Below are 24,958 nucleotides of genomic sequence, written 5' to 3' on the forward strand. Positions count from 1 at the left end.
GTTTCATTTTCAAAGGGCTCATTTACAAAAGGACAACACATGTTTAGCTATAAACCCTAAGGTTTGAGAAACTGCTTGAGGTGGTGTTAGATATGAGCCTCTTAGTGGTGACTGATCTTGAGTGACTTTTTCTCTCTTACAAGCAAGTCATCGCTATGTGTTTGTGCTTGTATTTTGTGTGCCGTAGTCAAAGGAACAGTGTGAGACTTAACCACAGATAATAGGATTTAACAAAATAAACATAGGAGTCGAGGAATTAAACAATAAAAGCCGGTAGTATAAATACATCCACAATATGTTTTAAATATGTTATCCTTTTTGAAGTGGAATATCTGTTTGAACTGATTTTGATTGTTCAGAGCACGCCCAAACCACTGTTGACTCTTGTACATTATAAACAAACTGGGTATTAGTTGTCATGCTTAAACATGTTTCAGTGGTTTCAACTAGTGAACACCAAAGGTACACAAAACGCTACACATTTTCCAGCATAAAGAATTTCAAAATACGGTAATACCATGCGGCTTGACTAATCATAGGTTACGTCTGATTTACAAAGTCGGTGCTTTTTTTTCTCTCCAAGCTGTAGGCCTCAGTTGCCATAGCCTATGTTCATCTAGGTGTGCTGTAGCCTTTTGGTTGGACCAGCAGGATCTCTGGATGTCCATTTCATAGGCACACATAGGTATAGGAGTCAGACAATGAGCCTACAGCATGCTAATTTGGAGTGGTTGAAAGGGAAGAAATGAACAGGGTAGTCAGCAGTGTGTGAGGGAAAGTTGAGAAAATACAGAAACAAGGCAAAAGGGACTGAACAAGAGAAGCAATTTCCAAGGAAGGGTCAGATAGCCCTGCTTGCCAACTGATTCTGCGAAACTCTGCATCAGTCTGCCATCATCTTGTGGCTGGCTCTGCCCCTATATTGTGAGTAGTGGGCCTCAGCAATTTTCAGCCCTTAGGTGGGCCCTGCTAAAGAGGAAGTTTGAGAAGCCCTGACTTGGGGACCTAATCATGTTAAAGAAATTATCACAGTTATATCCAGACTTTCCCCCTGCAATCCCAGGCTGATATTTTATCAACTCTGTGAAGTAGGTTAATCTGTAAGTAGTTAGCTCAAGATCAGCCACAGTGGGGATATGAGCCTGACTTGTTTCTGTTGGCTTGTAGATCTGAAGGAACTATATAGGGACACGGGTGGTGCTGTGGGTTAAACCACAGAGCCTAGGACTTGCTGATCAGAAGGTTGGCGGTTCGAATCCCCATGACGGGGTGAGCTCCCGTTGCTCGGTCCCAGCTCCTGCCAACCTAACAGTTCGAAAGCACTTCAAAGTGCAAGTAGATAAATAGGTACCGCTCCGGAGGGAAGGCAAACAGCATTTCCGTGTGCTGCTCTAGTTCACCAGAAGCGGCTTAGTCATGCTGGCCACATGACTCAGAAGCTGTATGCCGGCTCCCTCGGCCAATAAAGTGAGATGAGCGCCGCAACCCCAGAGTCGGTCACGATTGGACCTAATCGTCAGGGGTCCCTTTACCTTTACTATACTATATAGATCCCTAGATGAATTAAATGAGACCTAACACATGGTACTTTTGTATCCTACTGTGTTGTTACATGGTACTGTTCCACTTCATTGCTGTGGATTTTTGTGTGTGTTGTTTCAAGCTGAGACTGAGTTTTCAAATTTTGCCAAGGAACACATGCTAGCACAGTGTAATAAAACATACTAAAATCAAGTTTTATTTACTCAAGCAGTAACATATTTAATACAATATGTAAATTAAAGTGACTGTCAAACGAAAAACAGACAAGCATGACTCCTAACCCCATTCATCTGCCATTAGTGTTTAAACACTTACCATTTAATGATGTGCTGTGAAGCGAATAAGATTTAGTTGGGCAACTAACAACTTGTAAATGTTTGTTTATTGCACCATCTATATTGCATGACTTGTCACAATAGGAAATAAGAGTCATTTGTTTTAGTCTGATGGTATATGTTGGTAGAAATCAGATTATCAGATACGAATATTGACTTAAAGGTTTGTTTGTAGTACCCGTTTCATTATATAAGATGATGTCTACTTCTACATAAGAGTATGAAAGTCACACAAACCTCTTCCTCAGAAGACTATTCTGAGGCCACTTTATCCTAGTTACAACTGACAGCTAATGCTCTCACTTTTAAGGGTTCATTCCACTCTAATAGCTGCAGGTCACACCAGGCATGTTAGAGGTATAAAAGGGTGAGGGCTTTGAGATACAATAATATTGTAGACTGAAGTGCAATGTATCAAATACAGCAGCATGGTTTGAAATCAATGATCTTTTACTCATCCAACACCCAAATGCCCATAGCTAAGGGAAAATAACAGAGAAAAGGAGAGGGGGGAAATAGAGAGTTCACATGGCAGGTAATTACTGACTTCTTAAATGTCATCTAGGAATAAGATACCAATTAGTTTCCATCACTATAAGTGCTTGTGCAATAGCTGGCATTGATCAGTCCGCAACTGTGAGAAGGATTTTGCCTGAACTGAGTTCTACACACATATAAAAATCGTTCTGGAAACTTTTTTTTTTTTAAAGCATTTTTAAAAATACATTGAATTTTCCATAAGGCTCACCATTGCCATCTAGTGTATATTGCACTTAAAACACACTTAAAACATTTTATTTGCAGCTGTATAGCTGAGTCCCTGGTCCTTTACCCTGTTACAAAGCAAGATTTCGCAGCTTCCAGTACGTGTGGAAGTCTGAGCCAGATTTTTTGGTAGCAGGCGTTCTTTTCCTCCTTTCGCTTTTTGTAGCAGTGGGTTTTGAGGAAGCCAAGGGTGTTATACGCACACGCAGACACACTTTACTGAGCTCAAAAGGTGAAAGATCACTGGTCTAGGAGCAGCACATCTAACACTACACAATGCATCCGTCGCAAGCCCCTCTGAGAAATACGTATGGCAATTCCCCAACATTGGTATTTGATGGATAGCTCCCATTATTTTCTGAAGGTTACAGTCCTGGAGTGCTCATCTTGTGCAGACGTATTCATCAGACCAGTCACTGCAGTGCTGTATTCCATCTCGGCAAAGACGTCTGGGAATGCAGCTACAGTACATATGGAAGACAGCCATGGTGCATCCCCACCATTGAGGCCCACAAGGAGGGCAGCTGGCCCCTGGAATAAAAAAGAAGCACAACAGATGTACTCAGCAGAGTTGGGGACCAGATGCTGGGCTCCAGCTCCCATCAGCCCGAGCCAGCATGGCCACTGGTCAGGGATATTGGGAACGAGTGCAAAATCCCATGTCCCTAAACTAGAGGATGACACTATGCAAAAGAGGATATCCTGGTAGACGAAAAGGGGCTGTACCAACCTGAAGGACTTACAGTCCAGCATATTTCACACAAAGTGGTACAGTGTTGGGGAGCTGAGGAGGGTCATGGCCTTGAGCACAGAATTCTGAGGGGGTGCAACCTAGCACGCCCATGACAGGCTCCCGTGCCAAGGCCTCATGGCTACTGCCTTACGGAGTTGTGGGGAAGCGAGTTGTGCCCAGGCCAGGCCTTCAGGGCTGTGGCACCTCCTCCTCCTCCTCCTCCTAATTTATTACTTATACACCTCCCATCTGGCTGGGCCTCTCCAGCCACTCTGGGCAGCTTCCAACAGGGTATTAACAACACACACACAAAAAATGGCCAGTGAAGAGACATCTGCCTCAGGGCGGAAATCCCACCAGCCGGAGCTTGGACTTTTCCTGGCCAGCACTGGCCCTTCCCTCAGGCCTTCCTCCCATGTGTCCTTGGGTGAGGGGCATGGAGAGAAGTGCAGCCAACTTGGCTCTGGCGCTGCAGGGACGCCACCAAGCCCACCAAGGAGCACAAGCCACCACTCACGCCGGGAGTTTGGCAAGCTGAGAGGGCAAATGCGGCAACCCGCAGGTAACCTCCATGAGGAGCCGTTGCAGCAGAGGCACAGTGAAGTGTGCCTGCTGTGTTGCCTCACGTGCAACACCCACAAGGAGGTTATGGGGTGCAATCCTTGCCTTGCCTGGGCACTGCTCCCATTTATCCATTAACTACAAGCAGAACTTTGTAAGAAAAGACTTACAAGCTCCTACTTCATCAGAACAGTCACCACAGTCATTGATTCCATTACATCTTTTGTCTGCATAGACCCAAACCTTGCGGTTGCTGCAATAAAATATCAAGTATCCTGGAAGGTTGTTGGGCAAATCATCTACAAAAAAATAAAGAAAGAAGCAGAAGCGGTGAGGGGAGAAAATGCTGTACTGCGCAAAATATATACTGGGTAAAAACAGCAGTGGCTTAAAATGTGGTAATTAGTAATAAATAACAATACAACTAAGGCAATCTTAATACTCTCACTGAACTCAATGGGGCTTACTTCTGAACAGACAAGTACAAGTTTGCATCGTAAGCTGCATAGATCCTCAAAGTAAAACAGCATACATGGGGGGTGGGGGTGGGGTTTAAGTACATTCCAGAAACTTGGTATGTGAAGAGAACATCCCTCTCCTTACTTTGCAGGTGTAAAATGAAAGTCATTCAGAAGTTCAATTACTAAGGCAATATTCACACTATTTCTGTTGAAGCAACTACATTTATTTAGTTACCATCTCTTTCTTTAAAAGGACTTTTAAAAACAATAATAAAGGATGTTGTTAAAGGCTTTGCTTAAATATACAGACTACCAAATAGCAGCTGGAGGAGGAGGAGAGGACAGAGGATGAAGGAGGAGAAGTGTGTGCAGGGGGGCCCTTTTCACATCCACTGGACCCTCTGGGAAATTCAACAAACCTGCTGTACCTGCAACTATGGAGAGTGCAGTTGAATAGGACACAGCTGTGGGCAGCCTGAGGAAGTACAATCCACCTTAGGCCTGCTCCTCCAAAACAAAAACAAGTCTAGAGTAAGAGACTAGGGCGATGTCTGGTGTTTCTAGAACTCTTATTGTTTTGAGACTTTTCGGCTTGAGCTGAAAGTTTGTTTGGACCCTGGGTGAGAATTCAGAGGCTGAGAGGAAGGGTGTGTCAGAAGGAAAATGAATTGATATATATATATATATATATATATATATATATATATATATATGCAGGTTTTGGTGTCCTCGGGTGTCTTCCCGTGTAAAAGTTGGGGTGTCTAGGCGACGTTTCGACGAGGTCTCACTCGTCATCTTCAGGCTGGTGCTTTCGGCTTCTTGTTACTGGAACAGAGCGGGATCTCAGTGTTTGAGTTCCTATAAATACTGTAGAGGGGTGTGGTGTATTGCCTCAAAAGTTCTGGGCAGAGGGGAAGTTCCCAGGCTAGTGTTCTTTTCTTCTTTTGTTCCTTAATTACTTGAGGGATATCTTGAGTGATTTCTTGAGTGATATTCTGAGTACCACTTAGGTGGGTCATTAGGTGTGGATTAGTTGCTAAAGCCTTCGTGTCTTGACCTCTTGAATTTGTGAAGAGTTTTTCTGGGAAGATGGCTGTACTGCACTTAGTTGTGCTTTGGCTTGGCTTCGTGTATAGGGGCGAGCTGTGGTTTTGTGCCCTGTGCCAGCCAGATCTGTGTAGGGATTGCAGGGGGGTGCAGCATCCGGAGGTGCCACTATGGTTTGGTTACTGGATGGTGTCTGTAATTTATCTGTGGAGAGGGTCTGGGTTTGGGTCTGGTGTGGTTGATTGGTGGTGGCGTTCTGTGTGCCTCTGGATCTGGTGTCGGTTTTTGTGGGGAGGGCTAATTTCCAGATGTCTGGCAGGCGGGACGTGTCGTCACGCTTGTTCATGTTGTGAGGGTGTTTCTCTATCTCGATGGCTTCCATGATTATTCTCTTGTGGTGATGTTCCATGTTAAAGAGCAATTTGGAATCTGCAAAATTAATTTCGTGTCCTGTTTCTTTCATGTGTTGGAAAAGAGAGGAAGATTTTTCTTCTTTTTTGACGGCATTCTTGTGTTCTGCGATACGTGCATTTATTCGTCTGTTTGTTTGTCCAATGTACGTGGCTGGGCAGACTTTGCAGGGTATTTCATAGACCCCTTGGTTTTCCAACTGGATTTTATCTTTGGGGTTTCTGAGGATATTGGCTATTTTTTGGTTGGTGCAAAAGGCTGTTTTGATATTGTGTTTATGGAGGATTTTGCTAATTTTATCTGTAGTGCCCTTGATATAAGGAAGGAGGGCCATGCCATTGTTTTCTTCCGTGTCTTGGTTTTTGGGGGGTGTTTCTTTTTGGATTAGCTTCTTAACCCTGTTTTGCTGGTATCCATTGGCGATTAACACATTTGAGAGATTCTGTAACTCAGTTGTCAAGTGGTCTTTGTCAGCCAGGCGTTTGGTTCTGGAGATGAGGGTCTTGGCTACGGAGTTTATTTGTGCAGGGTGGTGGTGTGATTGAGCATGTAAGTAGCGGTTGGTGTGTGTTTTTTTCCGGTAGATAGTGTGTCCTAGGGAGCCATCAGGTTTTTTGTAGATTAGGACGTCAAGGAAGGGAAGCTGGTTGTTGGCTTCTATTTCCATAGTGAATTGTATTTTGGGGTGTAGGCTGTTGAGATGTGTGAGGAAGCTATCTAGTTTTTCTTTCCCGTGTGGCCAAATTACAAAGGTGTCGTCAACATATCTGAGCCAAACAAACAGACGAATAAATGCACGTATCGCAGAACACAAGAATGCCGTCAAAAAAGAAGAAAAATCTTCCTCTCTTTTCCAACACATGAAAGAAACAGGACACGAAATTAATTTTGCAGATTCCAAATTGCTCTTTAACATGGAACATCACCACAAGAGAATAATCATGGAAGCCATCGAGATAGAGAAACACCCTCACAACATGAACAAGCGTGACGACACGTCCCGCCTGCCAGACATCTGGAAATTAGCCCTCCCCACAAAAACCGACACCAGATCCAGAGGCACACAGAACGCCACCACCAATCAACCACACCAGACCCAAACCCAGACCCTCTCCACAGATAAATTACAGACACCATCCAGTAACCAAACCATAGTGGCACCTCCGGATGCTGCACCCCCCTGCAATCCCTACACAGATCTGGCTGGCACAGGGCACAAAACCACAGCTCGCCCCTATACACGAAGCCAAGCCAAAGCACAACTAAGTGCAGTACAGCCATCTTCCCAGAAAAACTCTTCACAAATTCAAGAGGTCAAGACACGAAGGCTTTAGCAACTAATCCACACCTAATGACCCACCTAAGTGGTACTCAGAATATCACTCAAGAAATCACTCAAGATATCCCTCAAGTAATTAAGGAACAAAAGAAGAAAAGAACACTAGCCTGGGAACTTCCCCTCTGCCCAGAACTTTTGAGGCAATACACCACACCCCTCTACAGTATTTATAGGAACTCAAACACTGAGATCCCGCTCTGTTCCAGTAACAAGAAGCCGAAAGCACCAGCCTGAAGATGACGAGTGAGACCTCGTCGAAACGTCGCCTAGACACCCCAACTTTTACACGGGAAGACACCCGAGGACACCAAAACCTGCATTCCTGTACCCGTGAAAATCTACGAAAACAAATATATATATATATATATATATGCAATTTTGTGTTAATGTAACTTTTTATATGTAACTTGTTTAAGTTATCCATTCTTGCTTCAGGTATTTTTTACACTGCTGAGAGATATTTTGAGGCCACTTCAGTGCTGCTAACACAGTGGTTTGACTTAACCCCCAGAGGCGCACTCCAGTGTCTCTCAAGACAGACAGATGCCAGCAACAACAACATAGAAATTAAATAATCAAAATCAAATCACATTTTGAGGATTTATTAAAGTAGTATTTAAAGTATTAAAGTAGAAACTGAAATAGTCTTCTATGACTGGGCTGCAGGTATATTTTCATTGATATGTGAGAACTCCTGGCAGAGTTCACGACTTGTCTTCAACCTACAACTTCAATTCAGGCTGCATCAGTCCACTTGAAGAGGAGTCGGTCCTGAATCCTGATGCTGCTGTTCTGTTCTCTTGCCTATTCACACATGGAAATAATCACTAGATGCTGTATTGACTGATTGCAGAACATGTATGTGTGATCTCATCCTCAGTCTGCTTCTGTTTTCCTCACCACCTAACTTGCTATAGCTTGAAGCTTTATATAATGGCTGAGGTATGGTGGGAAAAAGCATGTGGCATTAACTGGACATGGTAAGGGGGAGATTTAAGCAAATATTCTTACCGCATAGTGATCCTTGCTCATCCTCCCCATTTGCACAATTTTGTCTTGCATCACAGACCTGGCTGGCTGGAATGCAGCTAGCTCTGTTGTCACATAAAAAGCCTGTCTGATTACCAGAGGTCACACATAAACGATTTACTGAAAAATAAAATTGAGATGAAACAATAGAGGATGGACAAAAATGGAGGATACTGACAAAGAAATGATCAGACCTAATCAGACCCCAACCCCCAATACACATTCAAATAATTCAGTTTTGACCTATAGCCATGTTGGGATGCATCACACATAAATAATGGCCATGAATGAGTTTGCATATACATGGAAGCTTTTGCATTGTTCATATTGATTGCAATAGAGTTTGCATGTGAGAATTTCTGAATGGATTGTGTCTTCTGCCTCACCACAGATTCCCAACAAAGCCATGACTGTTTAAGGTGGTATTGTGCACGTGTTGCCTTAGTCTTGCTCATTATTTCCAATGGGTCTACTCTGAGTAGAAGAAACACTGGACACAGCCCCATTGAAAGTATTACTCTAGTTGGCAGTAGTTTGGTCACCATCATAATAACGAAAGCTAGAAATGACTGACCTGGTGTATGTGGAGGGATGCCAATTGTGACCACCAATGCAATGACAGTAGCGATGACACCAAGTATACCAAGACCAATGGCAGACACACAGATACATTGTTGGGTGCAAGGGATGCATGCACAGCAATCCTTGCAGCAACCTTGCAGGCCCTGTATAGTACCTGTCACAGAGAGAAGACTTAAAGACCAATTCCAAATATTACCTCACACTGAATTTGTACGAAAATCCACACTGAGGACATGGGCTTCCTCTACTCCCTACTAATTAACCCATATTGAAATTATCCCATGGGTTTTTAATTCTACTGTAGTGTTATATAGAACATAACTGTACAAGACTTTATACCCAAAGGTTTCAACTCGTACCACACTTAACGCACACACCTGTCCCATTTATGCTAAAAAATAATGCTGGTAACACGTAGGTCATGTCCTAATATTTGCATTTCTTCACATATCTAACAATATGTTTCTGCACAATAATCAAGAGGCTTTCTGTTGCCTTAAGTGCAAGCGGCTGACCTTCTGCAAAGCTCATCTTGTTGCTCGTCAAGAGCCAATGTATGTTCTAGGCAGAGACGAAGAAAGGTGGGTGAGGTCTGCCCTGGGTGCCATCCCTGAGGGGGGTTGACATCGCTGCCCCACCACCAATGCTCGCCGCAGGCTGCACCCCCCCAGGAGGCTTGTGACGCCCCCCAGGAGACTCATGCTGACTGGTACACCCTCCAGGAGGCTTGTGGCGGCCGGTGCACACGCCCCACACCCCTGGGATGCTCGCCCTGCCTCTGTGGGCAGCTAGCCCTGCCCCTGTGTGCATGCCGCTCTGGGAGCTGGAACAGCTAGCTCCACCTCTGGTTCTAGTACTTTTTTCCGGTCTGAGGGTTGCGTTCCCTTCAGGGGTGGAGGTCGCATGCCACTGGAGGGCAGGGCCAGAGGAAAAGGCAGGTGGAGCAACAGATACAATGCTTACCTTTGTATAGGCAGTTACTTTCTAGGTAAGCAAAGTCAGAGGCTTCACACACCCACACCTGCCCATCCTCCAGGAAAGAAAGAAAGAAAGAAAGAAAGAAAGGAAGGAAGGAAGGAAGGAAGGAAGGAAGGAAGGAAGGAAGGACACCAGAGGAGAGTGCAGAGGAGAAATTCCCTTATTCCGAAAAGGATTCCTTGCAAGTAAAGGGAAAAGTTGACAGCTATGGGCCAGACAGAGTACTGGATGGTCACATTTGGTATCTGGGCCTAAGGTTTCCTATCCCTGTTCAGAGTTAAATTACGTGGTAGCACTTTATGAACATACGAAGCTGCTGTCAGACCATTTATTTATTTGGTCCAGTGTTCTCTACTCTGACTGGCAAGGGCTCACCAAAGTGTCTTCTTAATTTGAGATGTCAAAAAGATTGAATCTGGAACAAAGCATGTGCTCTACCAGACCCTCCAAGTGTCCCTATTTTCCAGGGACGTCCCTGATTTAGAGAAGCCGTCCCGGTTTCTGATTTGATCTCGGAATGTCCCACTTTTCCTTAAAGGTAAAGGTACCCCTGCCCGTACGGGCCAGTCGTGTCTGACTCTGAGGTTGCGTGCTCATCTCGCTTAAGAGGCCGGGAGCCAGTGCTGTCCGAAGACACTTCCGGGTCACGTGGCCAGCGTGACGAAGCTGCTCTGGCGAGCCAGCACTAGCGCAGAGCACGGAAACGCCGTTACCTTCCCGCTATAAAGCGGTCCCTATTTATCTACTTGCACCCGGAGGTGCTTTCGAACTGCTAGGTGGGCAGGAGCTGGGACCGAACGACGAGAGCTCACTCCGCCGCGGGGATTCGAACCGCCAACCATGCGATCGGCAAGTCCTAGGCACTGAGGTTTTACCCACAGCGCCACCCGCGTCCCCCCACTTTTCCTTAGGGTGTCCCTATTTTCATTGGAGAAATGTTGGAGGGTATGGAGTTATCCGACCTCCGAGCCGTCTGAAGGCAATCCTGTATAGAGGTGGGTTTTTTAATGTTTAATGTTTTATTATGTTTTTATATATGTTGGAAGTTGCCCAGAGTGATTGGGGCAATCCAGCAAGATGTGCGGGGTATAAATAGTAAAAATTAGCTGACTAATGTATTGTGTAATCTCACTCCCAGTGCTCATAACCTGCCTTTAGGTGATTAACTGCCTTCCTTTCACAAGGTACTTAAGAATTAGCTGCAACTGCCTTGAATCATTGCAATGTCTTCCCTCAAAGCTTTTGTCCTAGAATCCACCTAGGGTACAAGACAGAAATTGCATAGGCAGAAAAGCTAGAAAAGTTGAAATGGAGTGTGTGGGGGATGATCTCCCTCTTCCTGTCCCCCACAAAAATTATTTGTTTTTATTTTTTTTTTTTGCTTAATCCATCACTCTAGTAAGAAGAAAAGAATGCAGGAAATGCTGCAACTAAAATATTTTAATGTGTTTTTTAAAATGCAATTTGTTACCCACTGTTCATTATAATTTAATTCCAAACTGGGGTATAATGCCAATAAAATGTATTAAAACCATACCAACAATTAAGAAGACTCTTCATATTGTTATGAAGACATACCTGATGAGTTATACTTGTATGTTTTCTAACAACAGACCACTGCCTATAGGATACTGCTTTTGAATGAACTAAAAGCATTTTTCATTTTGTAGCCAAATAATACACTACTGAAAATGAAACAACTTTCAAATACTGTAAACTATAGAAACATCAATTGTCAAGAAGTATATGAGCCAAGTAGTATATAAGCAGAGATTTCCTCTTTTTGAAAGGACAACTTTAGTTCATAAACTAATCAGTTCCCAGCATTTTCGAACTGCTTTTTGTTAGTAAGAGTACCAATTACCTCTGTTAGCAGTAAAGAGAGATTTTGTTGAACCAAATGAAGCTCCTTCAATATTCTGTAATTAACAGAAATAAAATAAAATTATATTGCCTTCATTGTTAGGGAGAAGATTGTTTTTAAGGAAACACAAGGCATTACATTGTCTGTAATTACGGTGCATTCAGTATTCAGATAGAATCCCTATCTGCATACATTCAAAAACATGTAACTAACATACAGAGATTTAATTAAAACTATAATTTTTAGTTTTGATTCCAGTTTGCTACTGGTAAAATAGAGATACAGAGGTTTCCAGCGTGTCTACTTTCTAATAGCAATAAGAGCTAGCTGATCAATCGTACTAAAAGTAATAATTACACCCCCCCTCCCACAATAGAATGGATGCTATTACCTGAGGATGAATTCTGTTCATTTCCCCCCTGACTGCTGCAGGATTATGCTAATTAATAGGCAGAGTTGTTCTGGCAATGTTTCCATCAATGTTCATTTCAAACTGTGTTGCTTAGGTATGAAAGGAGGAACTAGCCTCCTTCAAGCTGCCTTGCTTTATTAGCTCACCAAGCCACTAAATACATTCCTGGGGTAACGTTACCAGGCTACTAAGAGAAACAGAGGTAGGAAGAAGAAAGTCATTCTAACCCCATTCATACCTATGAAACAGAGTAAGCATAAACTCAAGAATCTCCATTAGCTTCTCCTCTAGCTAGTGCCACAAATAATAATAAAAAACGTCTCAGCCCCTACTGGGCATATTACTAAACGTCACACACAGGTAGCACTGAGTAACACTGGAAATACACTACAGGCATGAATGCTGCCCTTTCAAAGCTTTAGGGAATAAATTGCTAGTTTCATGTTCTTAACTTTAAAGTATTTTGATACAGGTGCCAACTCTTTGGTTTCTTCTCTACTAACCTGGTTTAGGAAGTGTTCCATTTTAGCTGATATCGCAAAGTAGATTATAACTGTAAATCTTCTGTTTACACAAGTTGTTTCATGGTTGTAGCGCTTATTTCCTTCTTTAAATACACTCACAATAATTAAATGTGTGTGTGTGGGGGGGTTAATTTATAAAGCAACTTTTTTTTCTTTTCTTTCAATTGACAAGTTACGATGTTTAGATGGAAGTGCGGAAAGGTTCAAACCCTTTAAGGACTTTCCCTATGTACTAATGATTGAACTTTGTTTCAGTTTTATGATCACAGCTTATAAAGCACTGATCTTTTGATGCAGTGGACTGAAGATTTTGAGGCAGAACCTTCCAATATGTTAAAGCTCAGCTATTCGAAGGAAACAAACCACTGGCCCTTCAATAAGGCCCTTGCAGGAACGTGTAGAGCAGAGGTGGGGCCAAATGCAACCCCCTTCCAGCTTATGTCTGGCCCTCAGTTTAGAAATGACCTAAGTCAAGGGCGGGAGGAGCTAGAAATCAGCTTCCATTAGTCCCAGCCACAGGCCACAGCCCCTCTCCTCAGGCAACACCCATCATTAGCCCTAATACATACCACAAATGCAGTATTTTTGCCTGGTTGGAATATGCCTGTAGACTCCAATGCCTCTTGCTTGCATGGAAAAGGGTGTAAATGTGTGTAGAAACTGAATATCTGTACTGTACATTTGTTGCTCCAGCCACTTTTGCTTCTGGTTCCACCCACTTCTGGCGGGCAGCCCTCTGACATTTGCCCAGAGGGGAATGTGTTCCTCAAGCCAAAAATATTGCCTTCCTCTGCTGTAGAGCTCATTCTGGAGCTAGAATTAAGACTCATTACCAGAACATTTGGGGTTCCAGAAAAATGCAGTTTAGAAATGACCTAAGTCAAGGGCGGGAGGAGCTAGAAATCAGCTTCCATTAGTCCCAGCCACCATGACCAGTGGTCAAAGCTGATGGGAAGCTGTAGCCCCAATAACTCCTGGAATGCCACATATTTCCATCTCTAATGTAAGGCATGTCAATCAATTCTGCCAAGGAACCTTGACTTGGCCAACTCCCCTCTTTCAGTAAATACACAAAGCTCCTTAAATTTCACCATCAAGTCTACCTAAGATAAGGGCACCTAGTGCTAGGAGCCAAACCTGAAAATGGTCCAGAAAATAGATGGATACTTGCATATTTTCTGAAAAAATTAGCAAGGCGAAACTGATCGGGTAGCCCATTATTCAGTTCAGCCACAGTTAATTTTGAGGCGTGTTCATAATATAGGCTTTTGCAGTCTTATTAGACACAACAGTGCTTAAGCCCTATTAAGACATCAATTATCTTTGTTACTGAACACAATGGATTTTATTGATCTCCAAAGCTGGAGCAGAACAGTTCAGTTCTGTGAAATGAAGTATGAAACAAGATCAATTTTTTATATTTAATGGACAGGTATTTTTCAACGGCTGATCTGAATCACCGGAAGAGAGCTTTCAGCGTTGCTTTTCAGACCAACCACAACTGAAGTTTGGTAGACTGACACAGTTGCTAACAGGGGATCACTGACTTCTCTTCCTAAGGAAAGTAGTACATTACACTAGTTCTTTTAGCCATTGATTTATTGTAGACCTTTAAACAGATTTCAGCTCAAGTTGTCACAGTGAGAGAAGAATCCAGTAACATCATAGCAATATGGAATCCTTAGTTCAACAATACTGAACCTTCAAAGTAAGGGTACTACATTTCAGTCTATTTAACCTTTACTGTATATAGTCTGGATTATTTTGCAAAGGCATCTCCTAAAACAAGAATCCAAATGAAAAACAAATGTATAAGTTAAAGCAAATGTAGTTGAAATAATTGGCGCATAATACAACGGTATTTTAGCCCAGCAAGTGAAAAATCAAGACAACTGACATTGCAGAAGTTATCGTACAACACAAACAGCAACTGAGCTGCAAAAGTTGCTTGAAAGTAACTATTTCACAGATTAGTAAAGGAGTGTCCATGGTTTCTCGCTTTAAGAAATAGGGCAAGTTTTAAACTTCAGAATTTGTATTGACTAGATGAAACCACAGCAATATAACTTGCTTAATGATTGCCCTTGCAAGTTATTCTATTACGCTCCCATTGATCAACTTTTAGACAGAAAACCTCATTTTCTACCACCACTATATTAGAGAATCATCAACTTTATAATTATGCAGAGATGCTCTCAATAGTGATATTTATAGAGAATGGCATACCAATTTTATTGGCTTGTCACTTCACCGTAGAGTTTACAATAGCTTCCTCTTCTGTTGTTCATCATTTACTTGAAGCATGGACACTTCAGTAAACCAAATAAAGATGCTTATTATTTTTCAGAACATTTTTACCAATTAGCAAGGGTAAAATAAAATTTAAAACATTAAATATTTTTAGAGCACCTGTAAAAAAATACTGAAATAAAATTCCCAATTCAACACATTTAGAATTATATTAACAATAAATTAGAACTTGCAAACTCCCCTGGAAAGTACTGATTTATAAAACTGTATTAGACATTTGTTTGGTCACAAGCCTCAACATAACAATTTATTCTTATTCATTAAGTAGGTTTTTAAAAGCTGGCCATGTCCCAGATAGGGTTAAGTGTAAACTGTGTCTGGGTTTATGCATAGTGGGAAACCATGATTATCTATTCCAAGAATGAGTTCCAACATCCTTGGGCTTGTGAATATCTTCCCTGCTTTGTGCCCCAGAGGAAGAAATTGAAAACTTTTTATTTCAATTTTGAACTAACAGATCCTAGCAACAGCTCTGTATAGCGAACACAAGCCAGGATCAAACCATGGTTTCAGATCTTGGCTGGCATCTACGTAAGAGGGAAGTGTGGCTAGTTTAAAATTGAAAGCAGAATTTATCAATTTCAACTGGTGTGTGAAGGAGTGTGAGAGTCAAGAGACTTCTTGTGAACAAGTCAATGTCAAATATACCAATGTCCAATATACACAGAATTTTTTGTCTGCCACCAATGTTGCCTGTTTTTTAGGGAAAGGTTGTTGTTGTTTAAATTAGTCATTTCTCTGACAAGTGTAGCAAATGAAAGCCAGGGAAGCTTATTTGTTTTAGGATACAGAAGTGACACCATAATAGATTCCTCTATACATTAAAGTTTTATTTCTGACCCACAGTACTTCAGTGCCAGAAACTGACACAAAGGTCAACAAAAATGTACTCTTATTGTGGAAAATGAGCCATTTGAAGCAATAAGGATTTCTAAGCAATTCTACATGTTAGTTTCATTTATCCACAGCTGAGAAGACAACTTAAAAGGCATCTTTGACCACAAAAAATTCCTTACACTATTAGAAACAAGATTCCAAATATACACTCTGATACCAACAGATGTTCATAATTTGAAAATACCATAACCTTAATGTATAGACAATACTTATGATTTTTGATAAGGAAAAAAAAAAGATGCAAATAAATGTAAATTCTCTACAAACCCCATTTGCTCAACAGAATTTCCTTTACTGGTGGAAAATGAAATTGAATTCCATGACAGTAGAACAGTAATCAATTATGTAACTTTATTTGAATCTGAATTTTGACTACCCCTGCAAAAGCCTCTTCATTGGAAAAAGTCACCAAAGTTAACAGAAGTCTTAGAATAAGATAATGAATTCATTTTTTAAATCTATATTGCTGACTGAGTCAAGTTAACTTTCGTAGGTAGAGGTCCAGCTTCTTCTTCATCAGCCTTGCATTTAACCACAATGAGAGCAGAAGTTGGGTATCGATTCAGTTTTTGTTCATTCATGTATTCCAAATCCCCATAGATACTCAGCTTCTAAAATAACAACAACAACAACAACAACAACAAAATGATATTAGATGGAAATCATTGCACACAGTAAGTTTTATTCCAGTACATCTTGGTGCATGGATATCATGACTAAAATCTTATGCACACTTACTGGAGAATAACTCCTACTGAAGTCAGTGGGACTTACTTTCAAGTAAACATGCCTAGGATTATACTGTTAAACAGGAACACACACTTTTCGTTCACTCTCCAGAAACATAGGGTTGGGGGTAGGGGTGAGGAGTAGAAGATATTAAACAAGTCTTTATGAGTGAAAATTTCAAGGCTTTGAGACACCAGCAAAGAAAAGGCACAATTAAATTGTGCATTAGTAGGAAGTAGCAATGGAAGACTTCAAATTTTAATAAAGATTTTGGACATTACATCTGAAACATAATTAGCTCTTTAGCTGAGCACCGCTTTTTAAAATGGCTGCATATGGCTCCACAAACTACTCGATGATAGATCTTGATCTAATCCTGCATAGCATTTTGTATGTTACATAATATATGCATGGCTATCAGTATGACTTCTACAATGGTATTTTATTTACATTAACATTTTCGGGCATATTTGCTACCAGAAATGCCTCTCCCCTTTTTTGCAACTGTACTATAACTTTTATGAACTGAGATGGCTTCAGTACTGCAACCTCACAGAAATGCCCACCAAATCTAGAGAATGTCACCTTGCTAAGCAAAAATCACGTGCATGCTTTGCTTCTGCTGGGAGATGTCAAAACTCATCTCATGAAACCACCCTTGTTATCTTTTGTTTTCCTGAAAAAGCTAGCAGGAACTGTCACTACCAGTTTACATATTCCATACTGTATTTGCCCCAGTGATCACATCAGCTGATTAAGTTGGCAATTTCATTGGAGGTTAGCTACAAGCAGGTGAGACCTCTTACAATACATAATCAATATATATGTTCACAATCCTGTTTCATTAACAAGAGAATCATTAGATACTCTCTTCTGCACAAAAGGGCTCTAATCAAACCCAAAGCATTCTGATATCACAGAATATGATGTGGTAGGATCCTGGAAAATTTAGGACTTAAGTTACCTCAGATGGAACATATTGCTCCACAGCAGTAGTAACAGTTGCACAACAAATCCAGAGCAACACCAGTACAGAAAGGACAAGTGTGGTTGTCAGTATCCAGCCAGAATTTCTGGAATATAAGAAAACAGATCAGCCATAAAGACAAGCTTGAGGTATATTGAAAATTGTATCCTCCCTAAATATTGTTTCTACACACACACAATCCAAAATAGGCAGACTTAGATGCCATCACAGTCAACTACTGTACCTTAATCTGGTCCCAGAAAATAAGCAAAAGCTACTGTCTTTGAGCTTTCAAGATCTAATAAGAGGTTATTGTTTCCCATTACCATTTACCTTCAGAAAAAATGATCACATGATCATGTCTCAGCTTAATAAGCCGAGATATGTACAGACAGTATGCCTGTGAAATACAGTGATTTCCTTTCATGGTGTGCCTGAATGAAATACAGAAATCTTTTTCAGTTAACCAGTTTTCAATTTCATCTGAACCAGGAACTACGGTTACTAGGCTCAGAAGAACTTAAGACCTTTCGAAGTTGGTTTAGGATCCAAAGCTGTTAACAATCACTGCCACAAGCCTAAAAGCACAACTACTTTAGCACCTTTCATACTCAAACTGACCCTCAATGTTATGTGAGCCAACAGCTTTGCTCAGAAATTTGTTTTACTTATAGATAGACCTAACACAGTAATATTAAAGAATGGTCTGAGTTTGGAAACAATGTTCAATGCAAGCAGCATGTTTGTAGTAAAAGTTGTGCCACTATGGGCATTTCCTGTTTTTAGAGAGCATTCCATTAGATACAGCATGTTAGAATGTCAGAATATTAATTTTAAGAAAATGTTTTGTGAAAACATTTCACATGATTGTTTTGGTAGTTGAACTACATGTGATATACAGCATTAGGGAATGAAACATGTCTCTCCCTTCTTATGCTTCATATGCTAAAATGTACATACATTGAAACACATTTGAAGAAGTTATCACTTTCATCTTCGTCGAAGAATCCCTTGTGTGTCTGTGGACCTCCTGGCTGCAGATCTACTGAAAATCATAGTACATTTTTGTTTAATTTTATCACAGAATCCAAGACACATATGCTCAATACATTCTGTATGCTATGAATGTCTACCCAACCTTTTTTCCTTCCGGTAAATCCTCCTGCTAGACACAGCAAACTCTTTAAATAAATGTTAAGATTGAGCAGTGCCCCCTTTTTTAACTGGAAGGAAGTCCTAGGAAAAAGCGAACAGCTAAAAAATATATTGTGGGTTTGTTTCTTACATTTGCAATATGCAGTGTCTTGCTGAACCAGAGCCAATGAAGCAACTGTTTCAGTTGCCATGTTTAAACATCAGACAAAGACTGTGTCATCAAGCAAATTCCAAACAGTAAGCATCTTAAAAAATAAGCTACTGGTTTCCACAGTTATCTAATCATGGATACAAATTGCCGGTCAGACACTGACAGTACATCCTTACTGTTTGGCAAACCATATTCTATTCCTTGAAGTTCCCTAAAACAACTTACAAGATGCTTTGCGAAATGATGGTTCTTTTAAATCCTGTGTTTCCTGACCAGGACTTTCAATGAACTGAACTTCTGGCTTTGACTGAAATAACAACAAAACCTTCAAATTAGTGAAACAAACCTAACATATTTACCTACATAATGACACAAACTGTAATTTAAATAGACACATTATATTTTTAAGCAGAGCAAACCCAATAAAACAGAACACTCCCAGACATTCAACATGGAGTTATTTGATTTAAAACAGAATAACAAAAAACACCCTCCCTTAGTTCCCTTGAACTCTTATGTCAGAACAGGTAAGAGCAGGTTAGCAAGTACCTGGAATATTACTATTTTGCCATCATCAGCTTGAAGGTAGAAAGTCCATGAGGAGGTGATGAAGCTATGGGCTGTTTCCATCATATCACTCCAGAAAGATCTCACAAGTGTAAGGGGGAATAGAAGGTGCATTCTTGGCATTAAGGACATGAGCTGCAAATAAATAGTGCTTCACAGATTAATATAAAAGCAAAAATTTCAAACATGTCACAGAGCTTCTCTCCACAATTTACTTTTAAAATAGTTGAAGAATGGGTTGAAGAATACAAGCAGAGAAAATGTATTCACTCACTCTAATATAAATACTTACATGGTCTCGTCTCAGTTCAGCATATGGTAACTGATTCTGGCATCCAAGACGGCAGGCATATTGTTCATCAGACTGAGAGGTATATGCCTCAGAACATGCTGTAAAAGACACATTATTTCAGTTTAAATGTTCACACCTTCCACATAAGCAGCTAAAGCACACTTGAATATTAGGGTGCAACACCACACATATTGCTACTAATGTTGGACTTCCCTTCCTGACACTCATCTTTCCAATCCAATTATGTCAGTGGTGAGATAAAAGAGAGGCAAAATTGAACTACACTTCAGCATTCTGGATCTGTAAAAACACCCCCCAAGTGACAGAAATATCAAAGAGGGGCAGGATAAAACCAGAATACCCACTCACTTTCAGTATGCCCCCTGAGCTATATACTTAGCTTTCAGTTTTGCCAACTCTGTCAGGATGCAACTTCTAAAAGGCTCCAGTTCCAACATTTTAGATAGGAGACAGGCAAAATAATAGCATCGCAGAGTGAAAATAACAATTGTATACAGAGAAACTGCAGAGGGAAAACAAACTCTTCCCAGAACTGTATACTCAGCAAGCCAATTAGGGCTGCAATGCTATGTGCGCTTACTTGAAGTGAGCACTACTCAAGTCAATGGATCTACTTCCAATCAAAGCTTACAAGATTATTGTTCATGCATGTTTACATTTAAAGTCCAATTCAGCACGGAAACAGAACTTTCTCTTCCATGACAGGCTCAATCTATCTCATACAGTAGAAGCAAGACCCATACTGTCTCAACAAAGCTGCAAACAGCTTTGGGACTGAGAGATTCCCATAATAATAATAATAATAATTTATTATTTATACCCCGCCCATCTGGCTGGGCCTCCCCAGCCACTCTGGGCGGCTTCCATAAAAACCAAAAATACAATAAAATATCACACGTTAAAAACTTCCCTGAACAGGGCTGCCTTAAGATGTCTCCTGAATGTCAGGTAGTTGTTTATCGCCTTGACATCTGCTGGAAGGGTGTTCCACAGGGCGGGCGCCACTACCGAGAAGGCCCTCTGCCTGGTTCCCTGTAGCTTTGCTTCTCGCAATGAGGGAACCGCCAGAAGGCCCTTGGCGCTGGACCTCAGCGTCCGGGCAGAATGATGGGGGTGGAGACGCTCCTTCAGGTATAAGGCTGGGCCTCCCAGCTGCAAGCAACTTTGTGACTGAAAACTTCTTAATTACACTTTCTTTCATCTCAGAAAACTCCTCTTTGTTTCAGAAAAATTCTCTTTCAAAGGAGAAGCTACAATTGCAAAAATCTTAAGGCATCAACACTATTATTATATTTTATATCACAACATTCTCTCACGTTGCAAACTTTTGTTTATTTTAATTTCTCATGTTATTTTTAAGCTTGCAATGACATATTTTATGATAACAAAATGTGACAAGGTGCATACTTTAAGGCTTAATATTTTGTTATAGATTTCCCTGATGACAGGGTATCTGTGGCTGACTCATGTTAACGTTAAGCCAAAATTACTTTTTTGACTTTGTAATAAATCAGATTTCATGCCCTTATGTGGACACTTATTTTGTGGCATGATTTTGGAAGCTTCCTCCTTGCTGAACTCTCTTGATGTTAATCAATTAACATCAAGGTGTTAATTCTTCTCCTAGGGAGAGATCCAACTAAGTCACACTTTGGGTAGACTGACTGAAATAAAGTTACTGGTCAATATAGTTCAATAAGCCTACTCTGAGTGGGAAGAAAAGTGGTGACCACCCATATATTACAAGCTGAAAAAGAGGCTAGCTTATCTTACCAGAGTCACATTCCAACTTGGTCCGATTCAAATCAATCCCATCATCCACAAACTGACAAATGGAGAAGAGTCTGCAGCCCCTTTGACATGCATAGAGCTCTTCTTCCTGGTAATGAAAACCTAAGAGGTCAGTATCACTCTTTTATAATCGTCCTACTCTAACCCTACTCATACCACAAAGACATACACAATATGCTGCACAATTTAACTTCAAAAATCTTTTGCTTTTATTATTTCACAGAGCTACAAGAGTGAGCCAAGATTTTTCACTGAGACTTCAGCAGACTACTGAGGTTAGTAAAAGTAGGCTTTAATACAAGTCTTGTATCTGAGCCTTGAAACACCTTATACAAATATGAAACCAAGATGTTGAATAAAATATTATTATTTAGTTTACTTTGGAACAAGCTGCACAAATATAAACTATCTTGAGTGGGTGGACCAGATCCAGGTGCCCTTGATGGAAATTTATTTTCTAGATCCATTTCAATCAGGGTTTAGGCTTTGTTTTGGCACAGAAACTGCTTTGATTGCCCTGTATGAGGACCTCTGTTGGGAGAGAGACAGAGGAAATAGGTCCTGGTTAATTCTCCTGAACCACTGACCATGATATCCTTCTGGAGTGGCTGTCCCGAGTTAGGGATGGGTGGCACTGCTTTTGACCAAACTGTATTTGATGTATCCTTTCTCCCCAGTCCAGGGACGTGGTTGGCGCTGTGGTCTAAACCACAGAGCCTAGGGTTTGCCGATCAGAAGGTTGGCAGTTCGAATCCCCACGATGGGGTGAGCTCCCATTGTTCGGTCCCAGCTCCTGCCCACCTAGCAGTTCAAAAACACATCAAGTGCAAGTAGATAAATAGGTACCGCTCCGGCGGGAAGGTAAACGGTGTTTTCGTGCGCTGCTCTGGTTCGCCAGAAGTGGTTTAGTCATGCTGGCCACATGACCCGGAAGCTGTTTGCAGACAAATGCCGGCTCCCTCGGCCTATAGAGTGAGATAAGCGCGCAACTGGACCTAACGGTCAGGGGTTCCTTTACCTTTCTCCCCAGTCAACATATGGACCCCTTCTCCTATAAGCTAGATATTTATCTATTATGAATATTTCAGTCTTAATCAGGATCCTGAAAGCAGGTGTAACACACACGCTCCAAAATGGTAATTCTTATGCGGTTCAACAATCAAATGACAATGTATTGTGTAACTATGTATTTCCTGTGTAGTAACAGTGCCATAGGTATCTATCAAGGAAAGTAACAGTGTCAATGTCTTAAAGCAGTATTGATTACACTGATGGGTGCAATGGTGAACAAACAACGGCATGGAAGACATACAGTAGCTAACAATAATATGGATGTGAAAGGAGGAATTTTGGCAGAGATATGAAGGAGCATGTTTGCCGAGAAGCCCTGGTCTGATGTGTCATTATGTTAACAGCTTGGCATAATCATCATGACAGGTAAAGATCTAACATTGAGGAGAAACCTATTATCTTGTACGGTAAGAAGCAGGTAGCTACAAGAAGCTACACAAATACTGGGGTGGGTGAAATTAAATAATAATTTTCTCAGCTCCATGTGTGCACTGGGAAGAAGAGAGTTAGGAAAGATATCAGGACAGATACTGAACACTCTTAGTGAATTTACAGTAGTATAAAAGTCAGCAAAGTGTCACTATTTTGGTTCTAGACGTGGAACTGGGGGAGTTATATAGGCTGGAAAGTGGGCTATAATGACAACTATATTTTTGTAATAAAAATGTAGAGATCAAATCCTGCAGATGACATAGACACAATACATTTTACTTTGCAGTTTGCTGAGAAATAAGAGTGCAATCCCATGCATGCCTATTGAAAAGCAGATTCCATTGAATTAGCTAGAGTTTAATCTCAGGTAATGCACCTAAAATTGCAGCCTTAGTATCTCATGGGGAAACATAGAAAAGTTTCCGTTTCCATATGTCAATCAATCTGAAAATCATTAGCCCAACCATTATTTGGCCTTCAAGACCAGCTGACAAAAGTGCTTGCATAGAAACCAGAATCTGAAGGCAGTTCCAGATACCTTTTCTTAGCAGTTTTCCTTTTCCTTAAAGTTGACAGCCTTTTGCAGATATGCTGTAGCTGTGCAGGTGACAGCTGAGACCTATGATAGCATTTTGTGAGTCTCTTCGGGCCACTTCTATGAGGAATGCAGCTAACAGGTAACAACAATAAATCATGCCACTTTGCATTTTGGTACACGTGAAGGATTTATTTTTGCACACTTCCTTTGTGTACTAGCCAGCCCAACAAGCTGAGGAGAGGAAAGTGGAGGAGAGCTTAGCGGACAGCAACTGTAGATAGACTCCCACTTGCACCCAGCCAAGCTGCGAGGCCCCACCTCAGGCAGTCAAAGACTACCAGGTGAGAAATCCATCCACGGGTCCGCGCTCTCATAGCCACTTGGCGGTTGCAACCCCAGGAAGGGCATCGCAGCACTGGCAAAACCAGTCAGGCCCCATCCACCGGCCAAAGGAGGAGCAGCAGCAGCCGCAGGGAGTGTGGCTTCCTTCCCATTCCCTCTCCTTGCCAGGAAGAATATTAAGCCCCGGCTGCCAGTTGCCCCGAGGGCTGCATAGCAAAAGGAGAACAAGCCACGGTCACATCCCTACACTGAGGGTGGTGGTGGGGAGATCTTAAATATAAGCAGCGATGCCACAGGGGCTGCCCCTTCTGGGGTCAGATTCTAATTTTTTTTTTAAGAAACCAGGAGCTCCCGGGGCTTAAATGCAGGTGGCAGGATGAAAAGGGGGAAATGTAGAGAAGGTCCCACTAACTGGCTGCTATCGTGACGTGGTTCTTGGGGGGGTGGCGGAATATTTCAGTAGGGAAGGTGGGGCGCCCCCCCCCCCGCCGCTTGTTACCTTGGGGTAAGTATGGAGCGGGTAGGTGCTCTGGCACGTCCGCTGGCAAGGGGCGGTGTTCCCCAGCGCCGGCTCGAAAGACTCGGAGAGGGACTCCGGAACGGGCTCTAATTCGGGCCGGGCCGCCTCGTCGCCGACAGCGAGCAGCAGCAGGAGAAGAGACCCCAGCCCCAAACGGCTCGGCCGCAGCGCCGCCATCTTGAGTCGCCAACCCCCAGCCAGACGGTTGTTTATTTTTGCTAACCGCCCCTTTCGCGCTTCCGGTTTCCGGCACCTGCCGAACAGCTCTGCGGACTTAAATGGGGTAGACTGGACGGAGGATGCGGACTTCCGGGTTTCTTTGTGCGGTTCACACCCCCTCCCTGGGCAGAAGGGAGAGCTGCCCGTATAAAGGAAGCGGGTTGCGGGGATACACTCGGTTTTTAGTAGAACAGTATTTGTTCCGCGGTGTATTCACTGGAGAAAGCAACCAAGAGAGGATGTCGTACTATTTGCAACTTAGTTTCATATGAAGAATTCGATAATTTGGGGTGTTAAAAATAATGATAAAAAGATTTTAAAACTTGGAAGCCATAAGGTTTCTGCGTGAACGTTCAAGGGAGCGCGAGGCTTC

General features: G+C 41.9%; 2 protein-coding genes across 3 annotated transcripts; both read right to left on the bottom strand.

Annotated features, from left to right (window-relative positions):
* Nucleotides 1-1,712: 1,712 nt before the first annotated feature.
* On the bottom strand, nt 1,713-12,789 carry LDLRAD1 (low density lipoprotein receptor class A domain containing 1). The gene is made up of 6 exons (XM_083510160.1): nt 12,039-12,789; nt 11,648-11,702; nt 8,798-8,959; nt 8,206-8,343; nt 4,107-4,235; nt 1,713-3,173 (listed from the first exon to the last, which is right to left on the bottom strand). The coding sequence occupies exons 1-6, from the start codon at nt 12,057-12,059 to the stop codon at nt 3,025-3,027; spliced, it is 654 nt and encodes a 217-aa protein (XP_083366286.1). The 5' UTR covers nt 12,060-12,789; the 3' UTR covers nt 1,713-3,024.
* A 1,375-nt stretch (nt 12,790-14,164) lies between these two features.
* TMEM59 (transmembrane protein 59) lies at nt 14,165-24,662 on the bottom strand. Of its 2 annotated transcripts, none has more exons than XM_083510860.1 (8): nt 24,346-24,662; nt 21,446-21,551; nt 19,652-19,749; nt 19,342-19,494; nt 19,018-19,099; nt 18,447-18,531; nt 17,484-17,592; nt 14,165-16,401 (listed from the first exon to the last, which is right to left on the bottom strand). In XM_083510860.1, the coding sequence occupies exons 1-8, from the start codon at nt 24,541-24,543 to the stop codon at nt 16,249-16,251; spliced, it is 984 nt and encodes a 327-aa protein (XP_083366986.1). In that variant the 5' UTR covers nt 24,544-24,662; the 3' UTR covers nt 14,165-16,248. The 2 variants fall into 2 exon arrangements, with proteins under 2 accessions (XP_083366986.1, XP_083366987.1); XM_083510861.1 differs by having other exon boundaries at nt 18,447-18,528; nt 24,346-24,629.
* Between the last annotated feature and the right edge of the window lie 296 nt (nt 24,663-24,958).

The sequence above is a fragment of the Podarcis liolepis genome (genome assembly GCF_965112155.1).
Source record: "Podarcis liolepis genome assembly, chromosome: 6".
Classification (NCBI taxonomy): Eukaryota; Metazoa; Chordata; class Lepidosauria; order Squamata; family Lacertidae; genus Podarcis; species Podarcis liolepis.

Excerpts from the sequence above, each read along its gene's own strand:
- LDLRAD1 (XM_083510160.1), bottom strand. The coding sequence starts at position 12,059 with ATGAACAGAATTCATCCTCAG. Across the intron at positions 11,703-12,038 it reads TGAACAGAATTCATCCTCAG|AATATTGAAGGAGCTTCATT; the intron begins GTAATAGCATCC and ends TGTTAATTACAG. Across the intron at positions 3,174-4,106 it reads TTCTGATGAAGTAGGAGCTT|GGGCCAGCTGCCCTCCTTGT; the intron begins GTAAGTCTTTTC and ends TTTTTATTCCAG.
- TMEM59 (XM_083510860.1), bottom strand. The coding sequence starts at position 24,543 with ATGGCGGCGCTGCGGCCGAGCCGTTTGGGGCTGGGGTCTCTTCTCCTG. Across the intron at positions 19,495-19,651 it reads CTGAACTGAGACGAGACCAT|CTCATGTCCTTAATGCCAAG; the intron begins GTAAGTATTTAT and ends ATTTATTTGCAG. Across the intron at positions 16,402-17,483 it reads AGCAATATGTTCCATCTGAG|AAGCTGAGTATCTATGGGGA; the intron begins GTAACTTAAGTC and ends TTGTTATTTTAG.